Genomic DNA, 23,815 nt, shown 5'->3' on the forward strand with positions numbered 1-23,815 from the left:
GCAGGGTTCTAGTAAAGTTTTACAAAATCAAGTCTTCGATACTTACTCAAACTCATCTTGGAGGAGAAGCATTATTTGTTTGTTTATAATGAATGAAGATGCATACACAGACGAATGCTATGTTGGATGGATGAATAATACAGCATTTGCATTCATACAAAATATGAATGGATAAGCATTTCAATGCAAGTTTACAACAGTAAGAACCTCTTTTTTAATTTCTTAATTCAATGCCCAATATAGTCTATGGTAATATTCAATACAGTACTGCACAATGTTTACATTTTGTGCAATGGTTGTATAAGAATTCTAGTTTTAGTACAATAAATTCACAAAGTAAATCTGGCAACTATGTACACTACAGACTGTGGGTTAAATGATTCACAACAAACTGTCTATGTGTGCATTACCGTAATTCCTAACTTTTTATTGAATAATCAGTGATATATCTGCAATGCATTTGTTTGTGAGAAAAATGGGCTTGGCAAGAGAATAAAATATATCTTCACTGGTATCATGTAAGAATAAGTCTGGACAGAAAGATTTAGAAGAATGAACTTATAATTCACTCATTATTTTAAGACTTAAACAAGGGACATGTTAAATGAGTAGCCCCTATGTACACATAATTTTCTAATAAACAACTGCTCCTCCTGCCTTAGGAACACACAAATAACAGCTAATTTACAAACACCCACTTTCTAGCTCTCATGCATGGTTAAAATGCACCAAAACTAGAGCCTACCATCAACATCCAAGCTCTAAAGATTATTCCCTCAAGGCTTAACTTGAATGCTTCATAGGCCTTGCTTCAGCCTTTTGCCAATAGATTGACCCTTGTATACCACATCAATCCAATTTATCCTATCCTATGCAATTCTCTCACTCCCTCTTGAATGTTTGGGCTCCAGTACCCTAGAGCCTCTTTCACTCCATCCTTCCATCTCTTTTTTGTTTTCCAACACAACTCCTTCCACTTCTGACACATTGATCATTTTAATATATCTTTGCTTACCCTCTCCATGTCAGTGCCATTTCAGCACACTATGATCAGCTCCTTCAATTAGACTGGGTTTACCACCTCACCTTTCTCTTACTTTGTTGTTCCTTACACAATCAACCCATCACTCAAATCCCCATACCTAACATGTCCATCCTCTTCCATATTTGCATTCTGGGCTCAAGACTCACATCCATATGACAATGTCAGAGATACTAAATATTCAAACATATTGCATCAATCTTTGTCCTTACAGACAATGACTTCTTCTTGCACATGGTCCTCGATGTACCAAAAACTTTAATGTCCTCTCCCAAACAAAGTTAAACTTTAAAGAGAACATCAGTAACAAAGAGACCAGAGCTTTTTCACACAACAATGTGTCTGTGGGCCACCTAGGCTACTCAGTTACCTGCACTGCCTAAAATATTAAAGTTAATGAAGTCAAAGGCTGTTCATACTCACTTTTGTAAGCATCAACCAAGTCGTTGAGCGTCCGGAAGGCTTGCGAAGAAGTAATATAATAACCCCCTGTGTCTGTTACTTTGATGCGATAATGCTTGACATGTTCACCCTTCTGTTGGTCCCAGTCCTGTTAAAAGAAAAATCTATGATATTTTTTCATAATAACATGAAAAGACCTGTGTGAATCTTCCTTTTTTGATATCAAAAGTCAAAGTCATAAAAAGAAGTCCTCATCAAGATTAGGCCTTGAATAAAAAATAAGAATATGCTGAAAAAATGGAGGTAAATTATTTTTTTGATTTTTTGAAGAGATGGAAAACTTGCTTTTTAAAAAGAGACATGTCTTAGTTGTTATGACAGACATGTAAAGATAAAGAGTTCCTAAGCTTTGTGGTATGAAGAAATAAACAAACACAACTGATGCACCCATTTATTCTCTTGTTCTTAAACTATTCACCACCTTCTAAAACATTTTATTATCCTCCCTAAGATTTGCTAATACTCTTTCACCCCTCATTTGCACTCTTTTCCAACCCATCTTGACCTACTACTTTCTTGTACATCACCTAATCACTTATCAGAGAATGGATGTAAGTGAATATGGCATTTCTTTGTATGTTCCTAGCATTACCTTGCTAATATGGGAAATACTGAACAAGTTGAAGACAAGACCAAATGAGCCATTAATAGATGACTGCCAGTAGTTTGGTTGCTGAAACAGATGTAGGATATATGTTGAGTGGAGAGGTGACAAGCAAACAAGTTGTGCTGTGAGCACCATCATGACAAAATCTCATCATAGGTAATGGTGGCTAAGTGGGTACACCTGCCCTTCCCTCTAAGACATTTGCATTCAACTCCCTGACCATCCCGTTAATAAACAGATTAAACAGCAATGACGACACCCCTGCTACATACCCATCTTCACTTGAAACCATTCACCCTCCTCTCTTCCTACTTGCACATGCACTTTACTTTCTTGATATGATAAAAACTCATAAAGACCTCACTTAACTTTTCTCCCACACCATAAACTTGTAACACCTTCCACTGATTATCTTTATCAAACCTATGGTGGGCTTCCTACAAGACCCCTCTTACAGAGCTTCGGCACCATCAAGATGACACTCCAAGCAAAAGCAGTGAAATCATTAACTCCTCTGGAAGGAGAACTTGTTGAGAGACATGTACTATCCAGCAGTATTAAGCATGAAGAGATTCCTCCACCCATCCATATCCTTTCACAATATCAAACACAAATTAATGCTTACACCCCTCTAAATCACACAATCTTGCTTTCATCTCTTTCTTTCTGCCTCTATCATCTTCTATTAATTTTACTCATAAAGATTCTCTTGGTCATCCTTCGCAAGTCCATTCATTCCTGATGCCCAAGCAATCTAAGCATTTCATCAACCAATATTTTAACCCCTTTCTCCTTATTCTGTAAACTTTATTTCACTTATTCACTCCTCTTACCTTATATCCCAATCAGTACAGGAATTCATCTCCAAAACTTCCTATCTCTTACAATTTGGGGCTCTAAACCCTTGTTTTATTCTCATAGATGTAAGAAAGCTGAACTACATCAAAAGTATTATAACATTGTAAATTTTGTAAAGATATATCATATACAAAGTAAATGTACTAAATATGAATTTAATAAATATCAGTTTGTGATACTCACCCTTATACTGAGTGAATACCCATGACTAGCTTGTTCGGACATACGAATGAGAAAGGTTCCCCTTAAGTTTCCTCGTGTCATTAACAATTTTTCGGCCTCCTTCCTTGCTATCTTGCCAAAGTACCAGCTAAAATACACAAAGCTCTGTTTTATATGAAACAATGTCAACTTTAAAAAAGCAGTACATCTCTACCTCATCAAGATGTCTTTACATTGTCATCAATTCACAATAAAGGTATATATTTACAAAATATATGTATCTGCAAAACCATTATAATAAAAATTCAATGACTATTCTTAGAGGTTGAGAACTTCTATAATACAACAACAAATAAGCTAGATAAAGGCTATGCCCTACCTATGATCTGTTGCCACTCAAAGGACAAATCCTCTGCTGGTACATCTTGAAATGTCAAACTATACATGTCTAAAATTTATGCAAATATACATCAAAAGAAAATCAGTCTTGAAAGTATGAGAAACTTCTTTCTGAATTTAGGCAATATACAAACCATAACACACATCTAAGTCCTCTTTAACCCTTTCATTGTATACTTAATTGTTACTGGCCTAAGTCTGCTTGAGAGTGCAATGCAAATGAAAAGTCACCTTTGGAGCGGCTGTACTTTTGGGAGTACAGTCTCATCAAAAACCTAATCACTCAAATGGGGTCTACACTTCTCTGCTACTATAAGTAGTGCAGCCTTGGGCTACAGGAGCCTTTAGAAAGGTCATGAGTAACACAGGGATTCTTTTACAGAAATTGGTCCTGGAGTAATTATAAATAAAAACTGCATAATTAGATTACTTTTTTCATTCTTGTGCATACGACATAGTCCTTTAAAATCAACTGTGGATTTTTAGGGTTAAAAGACTGTAAAGTTTTCTTATCTAGCCATTACAATTTCCCTTAATCAATAACTAGCAAGAGAAATTTAATTCCAACTAGAAAAATAGTAGAATGGGTTAGAAACTATTTTTAATATATGACAGTAAAACTGAACAAAATGACTAAAAAAGAAGCCAAATGTATTCCAAAGCATGAGGTTTTATTACTTAACCTATATCTCAATACAATTCACTAATATCATATACTGTATTATATATGTGTCCGTATTAGCAGAAAGTCATATATATAATAAAATCATGATTTGCAAGTCTGTGTACGTATATATATGTATACGTTGAGATGTATAGGTATGTATATGTGCGTGTGTGGACGTGTATGTATATACATGTGTATGTGGGTGGGTTGGGCCATTCTTTCGTCTGTTTCCTTGTGCTACCTCATTAACGCAAGAGACAGCAACAAAGTATAATAAATAAATAAATAAACAAATATATATATATATATATATATATATATATATATATATATATATATATATATATATATTATTTTTTTTTTTATTATACTTTGTCGCTGTCTCCCACGTTTGCGAGGTAGCGCAAGGAAACAGACGAAAGAAATGGCCCAACCCACCCCCCATACACATGTATATACATACGTCCACACACGCAAATATACATACCTACACAGCTTTCCATGGTTTACCCCAGACGCTTCACATGCCTTGATTCAATCCACTGACAGCACGTCAACCCCGGTATACCACATCGCTCCAATTCACTCTATTCCTTGCCCTCCTTTCACCCTCCTGCATGCTCAGGCCCCGATCACACAAAATCTTTTTCACTCCATCTTTCCACCTCCAATTTGGTCTCCCTCTTCTCCTTGTTCCCTCCACCTCCGACACATATATCCTCTTGGTCAATCTTTCCTTACTCATCCTCTCCATGTGCCCAAACCACTTCAAAACACCCTCTTCTGCTCTCTCAACCACGCTCTTTTTATTTCCACACATCTCTCTTACCCTTACGTTACTCACTCGATCAAACCACCTCACACCACACATTGTCCTCAAACATCTCATTTCCAGCACATCCATCCTCCTGCGCACAACTCTATCCATAGCCCACGCCTCGCAACCATACAACATTGTTGGAACCACTATTCCTTCAAACATACCCATTTTTGCTTTCCGAGATAATGTTCTCGACTTCCACACATTCTTCAAGGCCCCCAGGATTTTCGCCCCCTCCCCCACCCTATGATCCACTTCCGCTTCCATGGTTCCATCCGCTGCCAGATCCACTCCCAGATATCTAAAACACTTCACTTCCTCCAGTTTTTCTCCATTCAAACTCACCTCCCAATTGACTTGACCCTCAACCCTACTGTACCTAATAACCTTGCTCTTATTCACATTTACTCTTAACTTTCTTCTTCCACACACTTTTCCAAACTCAGTCACCAGCTTCTGCAGTTTCTCACATGAATCAGCCACCAGCGCTGTATCATCAGCGAACAACAACTGACTCACTTCCCAAGCTCTCTCATCCCCAACAGACTTCATACTTGCCCCTCTTTCCAAAACTCTTGCATTTACCTCCCTAACAACCCCATCCATAAACAAATTAAACAACCATGGAGACATCACACACCCCTGCCGCAAACCTACATTCACTGAGAACCAATCACTTTCCTCTCTTCCTACACGTACACATGCCTTACATCCTCGATAAAAACTTTTCACTGCTTCTAACAACTTTCCTCCCACACCATATATTCTTAATACCTTCCACAGAGCATCTCTATCAACTCTATCATATGCCTTCTCCAGATCCATAAATGCTACATACAAATCCATTTGCTTTTCTAAGTATTTCTCACATACATTCTTCAAAGCAAACACCTGATCCACACATCCTCTACCACTTCTGAAACCACACTGCTCTTCCCCAATCTGATGCTCTGTACATGCCTTCACCCTCTCAATCAATACCCTCCCATATAATTTACCAGGAATACTCAACAAACTTATACCTCTGTAATTTGAGCACTCACTCTTATCCCCTTTGCCTTTGTACAATGGCACTATGCACGCATTCCGCCAATCCTCAGGCACCTCACCATGAGTCATACATACATTAAATAACCTTACCAACCAGTCAACAATACAGTCACCCCCTTTTTTAATAAATTCCACTGCAATACCATCCAAACCTGCTGCCTTGCCAGCTTTCATCTTCCGCAAAGCTTTCACTACCTCTTCTCTGTTTACCAAATCATTTTCCCTAACCCTCTCACTTTGCACACCACCTCGACCAAAACACCCTATATCTGCCACTCTATCATCAAACACATTCAACAAACCTTCAAAATACTCACTCCATCTCCTTCTCACATCACCACTACTTGTTATCACCTCCCCACTTGCGCCCTTTATCTTTTATTTATTTATTTATTTTGCTTTGTTGCTGTCTCCCGCATTTGCGAGGTAGCGCTAGGAAACAGACAAAAGAAATGGCCCAACCCACCCCCATACACATGTATATACATACACGTCCACACATGCAAATATACATACCTATACATCTCAATGTACACATATATATACACACACAGACATATACATATATACACATGTACATAATTCACACTGTCTGCCTTTTATTCATTCCCATTGCCACCCCGCCACACATGGAATAACATCCCCCTCCCCCCTCATGTGTGCGAGGTAGCGCTAGGAAAAGACAACAAAGGTCCCAGTCATTCACACTCAGTCTCTAGCTGTCATGTAATAATGCACCGAAACCACAGCTCCCTTTCCACATCCAGGCCCCACACAACTTTCCATGGTTTACCCCAGACGCTTCACATGCCCTGATTCAATCCATTGACAGCATGTCGACCCCGGTATACCACATTGATCCAATTCACTCTATTCCTTGCCCTCCTTTCACCCTCCTGCATGTTCAGGCCCCGATCACACAAAATCTTTTTCACTCCATCTTTCCACCTCCAATTTGGTCTCCCACTTCTCCTCGTTCCCTCCACCTCCGACACATATATCCTCTTGGTCAATCTTTCCTCACTCATTCTCTCAATGTGCCCAAACCATTTCAAAACACCCTCTTCTGCTCTCCCAACCACGCTCTTTTTATTTCCACACATCTCTCTTACCCTTACATTACTTACTCGATCAAACCACCTCACACCACATATTGTCCTCAAACATCTCATTTCCAGCACATTCACCCTCCTGCGCACAACTCTATCCATAGCCCATGCCTCGCAACCATACAACATTGTTGGAACCACTATTCCTTCAAACATACCCATTTTTGCTTTCCGAGATAATGTTCTCGACTTCCAAACATTCTTCAAGGCTCCCAGGATTTTCGCCCCCTCCCCCACCCTGTGACTCACTTCTGCTTCCATGGTTCCATCTGCTGCCAGATCCACTCCCAGATATCTAAAACACTTTACTTCCTCCAGTTTTTCTCCATTCAAACTTACCTCCCAATTGACTTGACCCTCAACCCTACTGTACCTAATAACCTTGCTCTTATTCACATTTACTCTTAACTTTCTTCTTTCACACACTTTACCAAACTCAGTCACCAGCTTCTGCAGTTTCTCACATGAATTAGCCACCAGCGCTGTATCATCAGCGAACAACAACTGACTCACTTCCCAAGCTCTCTCATCCAGAACGTACTGCATACTTGCCCCTCTTTCCGAAACTCTTGCATTTACCTCCCTAACAACCCCATCCATAAACAAATTAAACAACCATGGAGACATCACACACCCCTGCCGCAAACCTACATTCACTGAGAACCAATGATGATCACACTAGTCCATGATGAAAGTTATGAAAGTGAAATCGCACTTCAGCAGGAGTTCATATAATTTTGTCTAACATGTAATTTTTCTATACACGTGGCACATGTTTCATGGAGACATTCCACCTCTTCAAGTGCCAATAAGTTACATAAACTTTAACATCACAACAGAAGTACTGTCCAACATCTACCAACAAAGACGATGGACAGTGATTCTGTGTGTGTGTGTGTGTGTGTGTGTGTGTTTGGGAGACAGTTTTTTGTGGACACTGTGAGTATAGTTGCCATGTTATGTGTATCACTCTTACTGGTTAATTCCCTCCAATTTCCACCCTCTGACTGCTAGATATCCCAGATTTCTATGGCAAACTACATTTTTGACTGAATATTCTGGCTTTCATATGCCCTTATCATGTAAAAGTATGTATCTATGACAATTTTTGGCATCAGAAGGACACCACGAGCTCTAAACATTTGTATAATTATTGACAAAATATGTACCTGACTAATAAAACAATACAAAATCTTAATACTTACTCTTGGCATTCAAGGGAGGATGCAGATGCTACATAGTTTTTAGGTATATAACCATCAATGCCTCTTGTTAAATGCCGTGCCAGCCACCAGTCTGCATCACTGTAAAGACATACATGGGTCAGAGCAATGTACCACTACTATTATTAAATTTCTTAACCCATCATTGTATTGATCGTAAGCATTTTATTAAGTAATTCATTTCTCTTGTAACATGCAACTATAGAAGCTGAAAATCCAATGTATAAGTTAGGTCAACACTACAATCTTTTCATTCTGCCTCTGTCCTTTTTTCAAACAGGGTGATCAAAACTGAACATAGTATTCAAGATGAGAAGGTGCCAATAAGTTACAAAGACTAAGGATGATTTCCCTAGCCAAATTTGAAAGCCTTCCTATGAGTCACTGGATACTGTTTACTCTTTTAACTGCTTCTACACACAGCTTACTTGTCTTTATGTTACCAAAAATGATCATGCCCAAGATTTTTCCTGATTTACCTTTTGCATATCAAAAGAATTCATTCAGTGGCCTATCTCTTCATTTTTAATAGATATATAAAGCTAACCACTTATCTATACTGAAATTCATTTGCCACTGATGAGCTCAGTCCATTAATTTGTCAGTCAGTATGAAGCTGCAGACATTACAGTTCAGCTGTAAATCTATTTTCCGACTCAACATCACTGGCATTTTAGAATTTTACAATCCAGTCCATTAACAGTATCATTAATATACATGAGAAGACTGATCCCTGTAGCACATCACTTGTTATATCTAACCATTCTAAGACTTGACCTTTAATCATGACTCTGTGTTTATGGCCAGACAACCAGGTTATTCTTGGCAGTAACCTTTGATTTGAACTTTATTGAAAGCTTTTTGAAAATCTAAATATATGACATCAATTGTTCTGCTTTTAACATATATGATGATAACATAAAAAGGCAGATTTTTCAAAAAAGTGATATCCTAAAGAAAAAAAAAAAAAAAAAAGAAATGCTGACAATTAAGTGGTGTTCTAAATGGTTACAGTTTTGTCTCTCAAGATGATTTCCATAAGCCTTCCAACAAGACATCACACCATTTGGATGAGAGGAGTGACATAGTTATTCCTCTTCTTCGTTGAAGCCAACTGAAATCCTGAGAACCTTTCCAACTAGAACTGAAAATATCTATTTTCAAGTCCACCTTTTCTCAACTTAGAGAAGTACCAACAGGAACTAAGCCCTGAGGAAAAATCCTTGCCTTGCTCCTTCTGTCCCTACTTTTAGAAAATTATAATAGTGGTGGAGAGGATTACAAGCCCCCCTCTCCACTATAAAACAACCTGGAGATACATGGAATGTGCTCCTTCTCCCATGCCATGGGGTAAAGACCAAAAAATATACTTGAATGAATAAGCTTATATATGAAAAAGAAAAATAAATCTTAGATTAACAGTAAAGAATGCTCCACCATTTTGATAAGCTCATAATCATCTGGCCAACTTAACTGTGCAGCAGCACATCCATGAACTACAGAGCTCTGAGGAAAGAATAATGTACTTAAATTTTATTGCAAAACACAAATACAAGAAAAAATTATATATCCACCATCTCTGAAGGCCAAAAGCAAAGATTATGAGATGAATACACAGCTAGAAGATGAATGAAATGATCAACAGATCAACAATGCCAAAATGTAAGTCATTAAGGTTGGAGGCCATGAGGTTCCACTTCACTATAATGCCATAGTGTTGCAGACCTGAATGGGTTGTTGTGTGGCTGCTTGGTCTTTAAAAATAAGCATTAGTCAGCCTCAGAGAGACAGTGGTCAAAAAGAGTGATATCCAAGTAGACACACCCTATCATGGGTAAAGCAGAGTTTTAACCCCCTCTGCAAGCAAGTGCTCTAATCTAACACTCACAGGGCTCTGCATGAAGGTGGGACATCAGGCACTTATCTAGCTGCAATCAAAAAGGATGTTTTAAATCACTACTTTAAAATAAGAAAGAACAATACATCTAGCATAACTTACGCATCATTGAGAATCTCCATTCTATCCCCTTTATCAAAACTAAGTTCACCAGTACTGCGACCTTGGAATGCATACATGGCCACCACAATGCGACCACCACGTGAAGGTGTAGAAGGCGTGACTGGTTCTGAGGGAATGTAGAGATTATAAGTTAACTAAAGCATATAAAATGTATTGTACTATGAATCACTTTCTCTGCAGCTCAAATTCAAGTAAAGTAAAAGGAAAAAACATACAACTTACATATAAATTAAACTAGACGTGAATAAGAAGTAAAATATTTGCTTTTTGATATCATAACATAAATATGCCAATATCATAATAAAGAAATTAAAATGAGGGCTCATCAAATCAAAATTTATCAATATCAAACCAGAAGCTCCTAATACTAAAACAACAGAATCCACAAAAATCAAAACAACAGATTATATAAAATCTCAAAAAATCTTTTCATTAACACTGTTCTAGACATTAGATGATACTTGTGAATGATCTGAGAGGTTGTATACATTTGAATCTCTCTCCATAAATATGAGCAGTGGTGAAGATAAAATTACTATTTTCTGGGTTTACAAAAACTCTTATGAAGCAGCTAAATCTCAAATATTCTTTAGAGATAAACAGCTTATAAGTAACACTGTATCAATACATTCAGCATCAGAAATTATCTGCTTTACACTCTGATGTCTCAGTTCCAGCAATCTAAGGGCCAAGCACTTGATGAATTATGGACTTTTCCAGATATAAATTTCAACAACATGACAACTGAAGTTATTTACTGAGAACCAAAAATTCTTCATTGCTTCCAGCACCAAAATGTTAATGTATCCAAGGTATTGATAAATGATTACAAAGAACCTGAAGCTGAAGTGCTAGGGGTGGCACCTGACACTGGTGAGACTGTGCACAAGTAATTGTAATAGTTCCCTTGCTGCATGGAGGTTGATGTTTTAGGGGAGATAGGATTTATGTCTTATATATCAGCCATGAAAGGATCCAAGAAAAATGTGCTTGGAAATTCAGTGAAACTCAGCTCTGGCACGAAAGCATGAGACAAGAGACTTGGTGAATGAGTTGGAGTTTCTGCACCTGATGAATTGATGCCTTCTTAATCAGTTAATTGAAATGTCATCTTTGATTAACTTCTGAATTCTAATTACATTCATCCCTTGCTGAATGATGAAATTCCTGCAATCCATGAACCTAGTCAATTAGTCTGCCAATTTCATCCCTGCATCCACGTTGATCCTTCCTTGTTTAACTTCTATGTCACTATCATTCTCACAATTGTCATCTTGAGGAAGCTTCATAATCAGTAAAACAATATCTTCATCTGTCTTTGCATATACCACTGGCGCTTCACTGAAACAGTGCATCAATACTATCATTTTCACATCAGTTTTCAGGATACATTAACAGTATAGTGTAGACTAATGTAGAAGTAGAGAATTACAAAACAGAAAAAAAAAAGTTGAAATGCTCAAACCATTAGTACACACACTCGTTGAGGCCATCCAGTCTTACCATGTGCATTGTCATATACTAAGCAATTTAAAATAAAACTAACAATGGACTGTGGCAACATGTGGATGCATGGGAAATGCTTAAAAAGAGTTAAGAATTCCACAAACACGAGCACAATTTCACAGAGCACCAGTGCCCTCACAAATTTATTTCTCATTTCATTATTATGCCCTAGAATATGGGAGGTGGCAGAGTATGGGAGGTGGCAGTGTTTGGAATGCTGGACCAGAAACATGAGAGAGTAAAGACAGATCACAAACTAAAACTACTTTTATTCTATACTCAACTCTGATTCAATATACAAGGGCAATGAAGTACAAAGATCAATAATATGTAAATCAAGAAAATAGAATTTTTGCCTCAGTGTAACTATTCTAAGCATAAGTGTAAACAGATAGTAAATACCAGGTTAATATCTCCAACACAAATATTATTCATCAAAAGATATTATTATGGTAAATAAAAACAGTGTAACAAGAAAATTACTATAACACAATAATAGTTTTTCAGAGAAGTGTTCATTTAACAACTGCTGAACAGATATGTCTAGCTGTGCCAAATCTATTTGAGTAATATATAAAATAGAATCAAATACCTAGCAACAAAACTACTTTTCATTTTAAGTGGTATTATGACATGACGTTAATACAGCTGAAGAAAATGTGTTTTGTTAATTCAAGTTTAAGGTAAAGCAAAGGAAAAAAAAAAAAAAAGCAAACACAACAGAGCATTGCAAAGCATTATTTTCAACCACAGCACATGCTCAAACACAAACAACATACCTGGTGTATTGGATCTGGGTGTCCAGCGATGAGAACACCTAACTGTACCATTCACGAAGAACAAACAAAAATTGATACAAAAGAATGTAGTATAAATCAAATAAGAAAAAACATAAGAGAAGAATAACGAAAATTATTCTTCCACATGCTAGTTGCAATCATGATAGTCATTCCTTTCATGAGAAGGACTGCTATACACTAAAAGTTACAGCAAATGCTATACACAAAATGATACAGCAATGAAGAAAAACTGACATAAACAAAATCTTGACAGTATGAGGAGTGGTAAACCACTATTCCTGTTGTCAAAGCTACTCCACAACACACTCCCTACCCAAATCTAGAAAATCTGGCACTATCACTCTACAGTATTTAATTGGGATAAAGATGCTACAACCATATGGGAAAGGAAAATATGAAAAACTGGAGAATCATAGTTGCAACTACTATGTAGATGAAACATGCTTTCATTCTTTAAACATATGTCATTCGCATTCACTATAATCATGAATTAAATATTCAACACTAGAGGACAAAGTAAATAAAAAGGTTATATAGAAGATATCTGTCTGGCTATTGCTAACGTGGCTCTCAAACATACTGATAATAATGATTTGGTTAATACGAACTTGATTAAAGACATGATACCACCGACATATTAAGCATAATACCTTCTAAAACAAGTCTTCAGAAGTATAAAAAAATACTATTAAAGTACACGACATTCCAGATGATATTAAATTCTAGACATGGAAAAAATGTTTTTAGTAACAAAAACAATTATCTGAATGCTTAGAAAAATTTCCTTCTCTGGATTCTATCAAATGCAGTCACTAAAACATGCAAGGTATTAAGCCCCTCGAGTGTTTAAGTACTCTATACAGGTTACTGGAACTACTGTTTAGGATCTCATTTAATGAAGTGGGAAAGAGAAGATGTACTTAACTTTAGAAGAAAATTATTCTAAACTACAAAATTTTTACTAACAAGCATAAGCATAGTCTGTAAATCAAAAGGAACTGTAAGAAAAAGCAACGACAGTAGATGGCCTCTGAATAATTATTAAGAACTATTCAAATGAAGGACAACAGAGATTCATAAATCTCCTGAACATCTTTACCTGCACAAGATTAGCAACAACAAGATTTTGCCATAACTAATGAGAAGCACTCATCACATACATATGGACCTCATATTAAGTCAATGCATTTAAAGCTATTTTGTTTAAACATCACTGACAGTCAGTTTATGTGGAAAATCTCTAGATATCCCCTCTCTTTTACCTTAAAGAACATGTAACAGAGTAGCAAGTCTATTCAAGTGAGTTGAGTGTATGCCTGAAACCACTTTCAACATGAGGTACCACTACATATGATCAGTGGCTAAATATACTTGATCCAACTCCTGAAACTGGGAATGGAAGAAATGATGACAGATACATATACATTATGTATCTACCCTATTATGAGATTTACCCTATTCTTGAAATGAAAAATGAAAAGTGCAGTAATTAATCATGTTTGAAAAACCTCTCTGAAGATCTGAGTAAACAGAACAAGTGTTGGGAGCAAAGAAACTTAACTCTTAGGATTTTCACATGTGCTGAGCGTATGACTAAATCTTACTCTTGGGGTTTTCATATAAGTTTCACATATGAAGTATTACATTGCATATAACTTTCAATATTGGATATACTTTGTATCACATGCATCATATGCCTCACTACTATAAAATGATACATCTTTACATATATTAAGAAATATTATCTATTTTTTCCAAAAAATTTCATAGAAAACTATCTCTCATAAATAATAATCTAAAACAACTTCTCAATTAACTTTTCATAATCATTCTGGTAATTAAATGGGGCATTTTTTTTCATCATTATTACTTTATTGCTGTCTCCCGCATAGCGAGGTAGCGCAAGGAAACAGACAAAAGAATGGCCCAACCCACCCACATACACATGTATTCTTTGTCTGTTTCCTTGCACTACTTCGCTGACGTGGGAAGCAGCGATTAAGTATAGTAATAGTAATAATAACAATAATGATAATGGTTTTTTTTTTTTTTTTGCCGCTGTCTCCCGCGTTTGCGAGGTAGCGCAAGGAAACAGACGAAAGAAATGGCCCAACCCACCCCCATACACATGTATATACATATGTCCACACACGCAAATATACATACCTACACAGCTTTCCTTGGTTTACTCCAGACGCTTCACATGCCTTGATTCAATCCACTGACAGCACGTCAACCCCGGTATACCACATCGCTCCAATTCACTCTATTCCTTGCCCTCCTTTCACCCTCCTGCATGTTCAGGCCCCGATCACACAAAATCCTTTTCACTCCATCTTTCCACCTCCAATTTGGTCTCCCTCTTCTCCTCGTTCCCTCCACCTCCGACACATATATCCTCTTGGTCAATCTTTCCTCACTCATTCTCTCCATGTGCCCAAACCATTTCAAAACACCCTCTTCTGCTCTCTCAACCACGCTCTTTTTATTTCCACACATCTCTCTTACCCTTACGTTACTTACTCGATCAAACCACCTCACACCACACATTGTCCTCAAACATCTCATTTCCAGCACATCCATCCTCCAGCGCACAACTCTATCCATAGCCCACGCCTCGCAACCATACAACATTGTTGGAACCACTATTCCTTCAAACATACCCATTTTTGCTTTCCGAGACAATGTTCTCGACTTCCACACATTCTTCAAGGCTCCCAGAATTTTCGCCCCCTCCCCCACCCTATGATCCACTTCCGCTTCCATGGTTCCATCCGCTGCCAGATCCACTCCCAGATATCTAAAACACTTCACTTCCTCCAGTTTTTCTCCATTCAAACTCACCTCCCAATTGCCTTGACCCTCAACCCTACTGTACCTAATAACCTTGCTCTTATTCACATGATAATGATAATAATAATAATAATATGTTCATGTATGTACGCCCATACATGAACATATTATTATCATCATTATCATTATTATCATTATCACTACTACTATACTTAATCGCTGCTTCCCACGTCAGCGAAGTAGTGCAAGAAAACAGACAAAGAATAATCCAGCCACTCATATACACATTTATTTATCATACTTTGTCGCTGTCTCTCGCATTAGCAAGGTAGCGCAAGGAAACAACGAAAGAATGGCCCAACCCACCCATATACACATGTATAAACATACAAGTCCACACATGCACATATACATACGTATACATTTCAACGTATACATATATATATACATACACAGACATATACATATATACACATGTACATAATTCATACTTGCGGTCTTTATTCATTCCTGTTGCCATCCCGCCACACATGAAATGACAATCTCCTCCCCCCGCACGTGCACAAGGTAGCACTAGAAAAAGACAACAAAGGCCACATTCATTCTCACTCAGTCTCTACCTGTCATGTATAATGCACCGAAACCACAGCTCCCTTTCCACATCCAGGACCCACAAAACTTTCCATGGTTTACCCCAGACACTTCACATGCCCTGGTGCAATCTAATGACAGCATATCGACCCCGGTATACCACATTGTTCCAATTCACTCTATTCCTAGCTAACCTTTCACCCTCTTGCATGTTCAGGCCCCTATCGCTCAAAATCTTTTTCACTCCACCCTTCCACCTCCAATTTGTTCGCCCACTTCTCATTCCCTCCACCTCTGACACATCATATATCCTCTTTGTCAATCTTTCCTCACTCATTCTCTCCATGTGACCAAACCATTTCAATACACCCTCTTCTGCTATCTCAATAAAATGCATTAAATAAAATAAAACATCAATGTGTTTGGAGTTAGCATGAGGTACCAGAACAAAACCTTACAACCCTGGACTTCAAGCGGGTGAGAAGGTCACCCATTAGGATACCCTGAAAGAGTTAACAGAAATGAAGCTGTCTTGGGAAGTATATTAGAATCAGGGTCATCAATCACATTAATCACAGTGTATTCAGCCACAAAATAATGCTAAAGCAAAAAAATTTTCTAGCTTCAAACCAAGAGCAGAAATTATGGTGATATATTTGGACCCAAGAACTAGGAACCCTATGGATTTTCCAACCACAAACAAGGATCTATTAGAAACTGCCTTCTGCTTTACTATCCTGTCTTCTAAAGAGGTTAGGAATTTACCTTACCGAGCCAGCAGATCTAATTAAGTTTCTACCCATCTCTCTATTGAAATCTCTGCACAACTTTTGTCTCTCCTTTGATGGTTCTGTAATTCCACCTCTTGACTCAATGAACATACTTGGTATTACTGCAATATCCACTCTTTCTTGGAAATCCCCTTTTCATGGAAATAGCTAAGTCTGCTTCTAAATAACTAGGTGTCCTATTTAGATGTCGAAACTTCTTTCCTTCTAAGCAGTTACTCCATTTATACAAAGAACTGATTCGTCCTTGTACGGAGTAATGCTCTCCCATTTGGGGTTGTTCTAGCTCTATATCCTTACCTGACAGAGTTGAAAGCAGTCCGACTCATAAACTGTCCCAGGATAACTTCTAAACTTGACACTCTCACCTAAAACTGAAATGTTGATTCACTTTCCCTCTTCTCCAGGTATTACTTTGGCCTTTGCTCCCAAGAGCTGGCTGCTTATGTGCCCCAAACACTTGGTATACCACATAATACTCTGCAAGCTGCTGCATCGCATGATTACTAAGTGGCCATCGCCAACTTAATGGTGCTTCTTTCCCTACAAGTTAAAGCTTTGGAACTCTCTACCTTCTCATGTCTTTCCCAATAACTATGACCTAGCATATTTCAAGAAATTCTTTTTTGTCTTTTCTTTTCCTCTTTCATTACTCTTTTTATATTTCAATAAAGGTCTGGTCTTGATGAAGAGTTCTGTCCATAACTGGAGCCTTCAACATGAAAAAGAAAAGACAAACACATCATAGACTGTCAGATCTTCTGTTATTTGACTTTTGAAGGTACTCCCATGCACAACCAAAGCTTTTGCTGAGGTTTAAAGTAAAGACCAGTTCCATAAGGAATCAAAGGTTTCTTCCTCAGCACACACCCTTCAATCAGTGGCATAACAAGCAGGTAGAGGCACAGAAACCTCAGACTTTGAGGTATGTTTTCATCTACAATACAGCTGAAAAAGGTTATGGAATGATCTTGACTTTCAAGTCAACCAAAAGATCAGCAACATTTAGCATAATATGTATTAAAAACCAAGGAATGTTTAGTTTCCATGTAAGAAGAATTCTAGGAGGTAGAACTTGGACCATCTCTGGGAAGATACTGACATGGTTCTCTTAAGGCATCGTTGGCACTTTAACCAGGACACAGGACCTTAGGCCTTGGGATCTATCTTTCTTCCCCAATTGCAGACATGGGGTTGTGCGATGAAAAGTAACCACCAACAAGTAATGAAGGAAATCCTTGTAGAAGTTCTGTACAGAAATAATTCCATGAGGTATTGTAAAGGCTTTCTCTTTACATTAGGGCATGGTTCCTTAGGTCTCATAATATGTTTTAGCATCCCCATCTTAGAAACTAGGTTACAAGATGATTTTCACTTGAAATTTAAACAGCAAACAGGTAACTGTGTAGTACGGTTCTGTGATGTAACTATTAGGTTGTCTGCATGAGAGAAGACTTTCACTATAAAGGAGTTCTTGGAAGGTTGTATAGGAACAGACTAAAGAATTCTGGGGAAAAACTTCTCCCTGGGGAACTTTTTCTGTACATAATGAGAATTTCAGGTGAGGTTGGTTTGGTGGCCAGCTATGACTCTGGCTAACCTTTTTTTGTCACTGTTGTGGAATGTGGTGTAAAGTATGTTAAATGTAAGAATGTATCTGAGTTTTGATAATAATAATAATAATAATAATAATAATAATAATAATAATAATAATAATAATAATAAAAATCATGTAATATGCAAAAAAAGGCAAAAATTATGGAAATAAAACAATATACATGGGTTACTACATACAATTAAGGTATCTAACTCAATATCAGAGGTTAAGAAAAAAAAAATAAGCCTTTCACCTCTTTCCCCTGTTAACAGTGTTGATTCTGTCAATGTAACTTTCAATGATTCTAATACTGACATTAAAACCACAATTAGTGATAATAAAAGTATCCTTTCTTATTTTGCTTGAATCTGATGAAACAATTAGCCTGAATGACTGAATCCACCTGGATTTTGAGGATTCACTTACCTCCCTTCCTCCCTCTGGCCTGTAAGCATATATCTAATGTCAGATGTGCAGTTGGCTGAAGCTATCTAAGATGTGTTCAGTGAGGTTTGGGTATAGTGTGGTTGTTAAGTGACTAGGTCTAAAGCCATGATGCATAGGTATGAGTGGTTTGCTTGATTCTGTTGTGGATCAGTTTTTCAAATCCCTTATAAAGGAAGATAGACTGGTACAGGGTAGTATGTGGAGGAGGAGTTTAGTAGTGTGGAAAATTTTAGGATTGGTACTATGTTGCCAATATGTCAGATGTTAGGAATTTTGTTGTGTAGCCAAAAGTGACTAGATATCTGAGCACTTGGACTGCAATTCGGCCAAAGTGGTTTACATAGAAGTATGTTATGTCTGTAGGTCCTCTTACAGGAGAGATTTTCATGGTTTTAATTGCAGTGCATGTCATTGAGAATGGAGGGTCAGTGAGCAGGTATTTCAAGATGGACTTTGGGTGCATTTTTCATGCATCTCTTGTTAATGGGTGGGGATACTTTGTAGCTGATTTCTGAGTAGCACAGCCAAGAGTTTACTCCTCAAATTAGCATATAATGATTTAGCTTTTTCTGGATAATCATAGCGTACATTTTCCATCTTTTTCATCATATCACAGCTCCTATACATTAATTTAGCACATACTGGAGAGCCTGTCAGAGAACTACATCTTCTCAACTTCATTTTTCCTAAATAAGGCCAAAGATAAGCAAGCACTATCCACCAAATTGGCTCATGCCATCCTCAAATCCTTAATGCATAACCAATTTCACATCTTAATTGATACATTTACATCCTACTCTCTTTTAAGAATCTTTAGCATTCTTGGCACACATACTGAAATGGCTACACTACCTGGAGGCAGGAAATAAGAAGAGAGCAAATGTTGGCTGAAAACAGGGCTTTGTTTCAAACTGACTGTTAGTGAGAAGGGTACAAATTGACAGCAACCTCTCATAATGTTACTGTAAAATGCAAAGTGAGCAAATAAAATCATAAATATATTGAAATATTTCTAATAATGGAAAAAATGTTTTCGATATCAAAAATAAAAAAATATCAAATCCATCTCAACTCCAAGGGATCACAGGACATTATACATATTTGCTCACTAATTTTCAAACATCATAAGAGTGAATTATTGCTGTATGAGACATCACTATATAGAGGATAACAGTATTGCATTTCTGGACTCTTTTCTATACTATGTATCACTTCCTCTTGAATACTTTTCTGTTCTCTTCTATTGGATTCCATTAACTATTCTTCATAAGCATTTCTTATTTCTTTCATTTAATTGTCTTCTTTCTTTGCTTAATGTTACTCATATCTTCTTTCTCTATTCTTTTCCATCTAACTACTGTTTTTTTTTGTTTTTTTTTTGCCGCTGTCTCCCGCGTTTGCGAGGTAGCGCAAGGAAACAGACGAAAGAAAGGGCCCAACCCACCCCCATATATACGTCCACACACGCAAATATAAATACCTACACAGCTTTCCATGGTTTACCCCAGACGCTTCACATGCCCTGATTCAACCCACTGACAGCACGTCAACCCCGGTATACCACATCGATCCAATTCACTCTATTCCTTACCTGCCTTTCACCCTCCTGCATGTTCAGGCCCCGATCACACAAAATCTTTTTCACTCCATCTTTCCACCTCCAATTTGGTCTCCCACTTCTTCTCGTTCCCTCCACCTCCAACAAATATATCCTCTTGGTCAATCTTTCCTCACTCATTCTCTCCATGTGCCCAAACCATTTCAAAACACCCTCTTCTGCTCTCTCAACCACGCTCTTTCTATTTCCACACATCTCTCTTACCCTTACGTTACTTACTCAATCAAACCACCTCACACCACACATTGTCCTCAAACATCTCATTTCCAGCACATCCATCCTCCTGCGCACAACTCTATCCATAGCCCATGCCTCGCAACCATACAACATTGTTGGAACCACTATTCCTTCAAACATACCCATTTTTGCTTTCCGAGATAATGTTCTCGACTTCCACACATTCTTCAAGGCTCCCAGAATTTTCACCCCCTCCCCCACCCTATGATCCACTTCCGATTCCATGGTTCCATCCACTGCCAGATCCACTCCCAGATATCTAAAACACTTTACTTCCTCCAGTTTTTCTCCATTCAAACTTACCTCCCCAAATGACTTGACCCTCAACCCTATTATACCTAATAACCTTGCTCTTATTCACATTTACTCTTAACTTTCTTCTTTCACACACTTTACCAAACTCAGTCACCAGCTTCTGCAGTTTCTCACATGAATCAGCCACCAGCGCTGTATCATCAGCAAACAACAACTGACTCACTTTCCAAGCTCTCTCATCCACAACAGACTTCATACTTGCCCCTCTTTCCAAAACTCTTGCATTTACCTCCCTAACAACCCCATCCATAAACAAATTAAAGAACCATGGAGACATCACACACCCCTGCCGCAAACATACATTCACTGAGAACCAATCACTTTCCTCTCTTCCTACACGTACACATGCCTTACATCCTCGATAAAAACTTTTTACTGCTTCTAACAACTTACCTCCCACACCATATATTCTTAATACCTTCCACAGAGCATCTCTATCAACTCTATCATATGCCTTCTCCAGATCCATAAATGCTACATACAAATCCATTTGCTTTTCTAAGTATTTCTCACATACATTCTTCAAAGCAAACACCTGATCCACACATCCTCTACCACTTCTGAAACCACACTGCTCTTCCCCAATCTGATGCTCTGTACATGCCTTCACCCTCTCAATCAATACCCTCCCATATAATTTACCAGGAATACTCAACAAACTTATACCTCTGTAATTTGTTTTTCTATCTTCTGGAATTTTCCATTTCAAACCATTTTCTTTGCAGCTTTTAGACAGATATGAACAAAGACAGAAAGACAAACATATAAACATACATAAAGTGTAGAGATTTGCATTATGATCCTAGGATCTCCTACTCCCACATACATGTCTTCGACAGGACAGGAGGCTCATAGCCAACTCACAGCTGTTCATCATCCCATTTAGGGTTTAACAGTAATAAACCTGGTATAAGCTGGGATGTATCTGTATATGAAAACACACAGAGGTATATATGCATACATGCAAACAAATACTGTGCATGCATACATATACAGACCAGAGCAAACTTGCTCATGCATGCTTCACTTAAGCAAGCAATTAAAATATATCCATAATAATAGGTTTTCAAGTGTGATGTTTACCTGCATAAAAATGCTTAAATGTAAGGTCCTTTCAATTTTCAAGCAATTAGACTTAAGCTAAAGACTTAATAGCATTTCTACATCCAACTTTCTCCCAATATTATTCCTATTCCTTGGCCTTATGACACCAGCCTCCATAAAGCAGCTGCATCCAGTGCTCATAACAGCAACACTAGTTACTTGTGATGGCATTAGAGCAAATACATATAAATCAAAAGATCTCAAACATCTATGTCAATTACACTGCAACTTCTAGTGATTTCCCCGCTCGTACAACTGTATTTCTTGGAGTTTATGTTTTTTTGTGCAGATTAGATGGATCCATGTGCCTATATACATATTTATTTTCATTTTATTTCACTTTGTCGCTGTCTCCCGCGTTAGCGAGGTAGCACAAGGAAACAGACTAAAGAATGGCCCAACCCACCCACATACATATGTATATACATACACGTCCACACATGCAAATATACATACCTATACATCTCAACGTATACATTTATATACACACACAGATATATACATATATACACATGTACATAATTCATACTGTCTGCCTTTATTCATTCCCATCGCCACCCCGCCACACATGAAACAACAACCCCCTTCCCCCGCATGTGCACGAGGTAGCAATAGGAAAAGACAACAAAGGCCACTTTCATTCACACTCAGTCTCTAGCTGTCATGTAATAATGCACCGAAACCACAGCTCCCTTTCCATATCCAGGCCCCACAGAACTTTCCATGGTTTACCCCAGACGCTTTACATGCCCTGATTCAATCCACTGACAGCACGTCGACCCCGGTATACCACATCGTTCCAATTCACTCCATTCCTTGCATGCCTTTCACCCTCCTGCATGTTCAAAGTTTTACCAACAAGTAATTGGATTTTTTCTAAGATACAAGACAGCAAACAATGGCATGACTAAGGAAACACAAACTATTCTTTCTACTCATATTACAATGATCAAGCAGTTAAGAAACCCCTCTAATAAATCACTTACCAGACTCCTTTCGCATCCGCATGTGGCTACCATGGTGCTGCTGGACCCAACCATGTGCAGGTAGCCCTGAGAATGAAACAATTTATCATCATCTGCATCTGGGGCAAACATCTCTTCCGAAATCACCAAAAGTTTTCGCACTCAAATATGAACAGGCAATTTTAGCCTTAAAATTTTAAACAATTAAGCTGGATCCAAAAACAGCGAAACTTTTTCAAAGTATTGAGCAAAAATATCATGGTTGCCATGAGAATGCTTAATCTCAAATGATGACTCATTCACTCTATGATCTTCAATTTCTAAATGAACCTATGACATTCAAATTCATTAAATCTGTACCGGTAAACTTTTAGTTTAATACCGAGACAAGTTCTGGGCTTATAAAAAGGACACATCAGCATCACCTTCCAGGAGAAATACCTAATCATGGCACACACAAAATGTTTACAAACTCACTTTTTCTAGCCAACTCAGAAAATTTCCAAAAAGCACCCTACAAAATAAACCTAAAGAAAAGAAACCGACATGAGCACCAATGATGAATAAAAGCTCCCATATATATATACATATATATATCTTATTTATTTATTATACTTTGTCGCTGTCTCCCGCGT

The 23,815-nt window shown here is 37.7% G+C and overlaps 1 protein-coding gene across 24 annotated transcripts in view; it reads right to left on the reverse strand.

Annotated features, from left to right (window-relative positions):
• The window catches only part of LOC139751182 (tyrosine-protein kinase Src64B-like), a 230,376-nt gene that overhangs the window by 27,199 nt on the left and 179,362 nt on the right, over window positions 1-23,815 (reverse strand). For 17 of the 24 annotated variants that reach the window (XM_071666317.1, XM_071666335.1, XM_071666327.1 and 14 more), the window contains 6 exons: window positions 23,202-23,267; window positions 12,705-12,746; window positions 10,399-10,525; window positions 8,382-8,480; window positions 3,153-3,279; window positions 1,466-1,592 (listed from right to left, as the gene is read on the reverse strand). In XM_071666317.1, coding sequence (XP_071522418.1) covers window positions 1,466-1,592; window positions 3,153-3,279; window positions 8,382-8,480; window positions 10,399-10,525; window positions 12,705-12,746; window positions 23,202-23,267 — 588 coding nt within the window. The remainder of the gene's footprint in view (window positions 1-1,465; window positions 1,593-3,152; window positions 3,280-8,381; window positions 8,481-10,398; window positions 10,526-12,704; window positions 12,747-23,201; window positions 23,268-23,815) is intronic. The other 7 variants (XM_071666331.1, XM_071666334.1, XM_071666330.1 and 4 more) reach the window with 2 other exon arrangements.

This window comes from Panulirus ornatus, chromosome 11 (genome assembly GCF_036320965.1).
Source record: "Panulirus ornatus isolate Po-2019 chromosome 11, ASM3632096v1, whole genome shotgun sequence".
In the NCBI taxonomy this organism is placed as follows: Eukaryota; Metazoa; Arthropoda; class Malacostraca; order Decapoda; family Palinuridae; genus Panulirus; species Panulirus ornatus.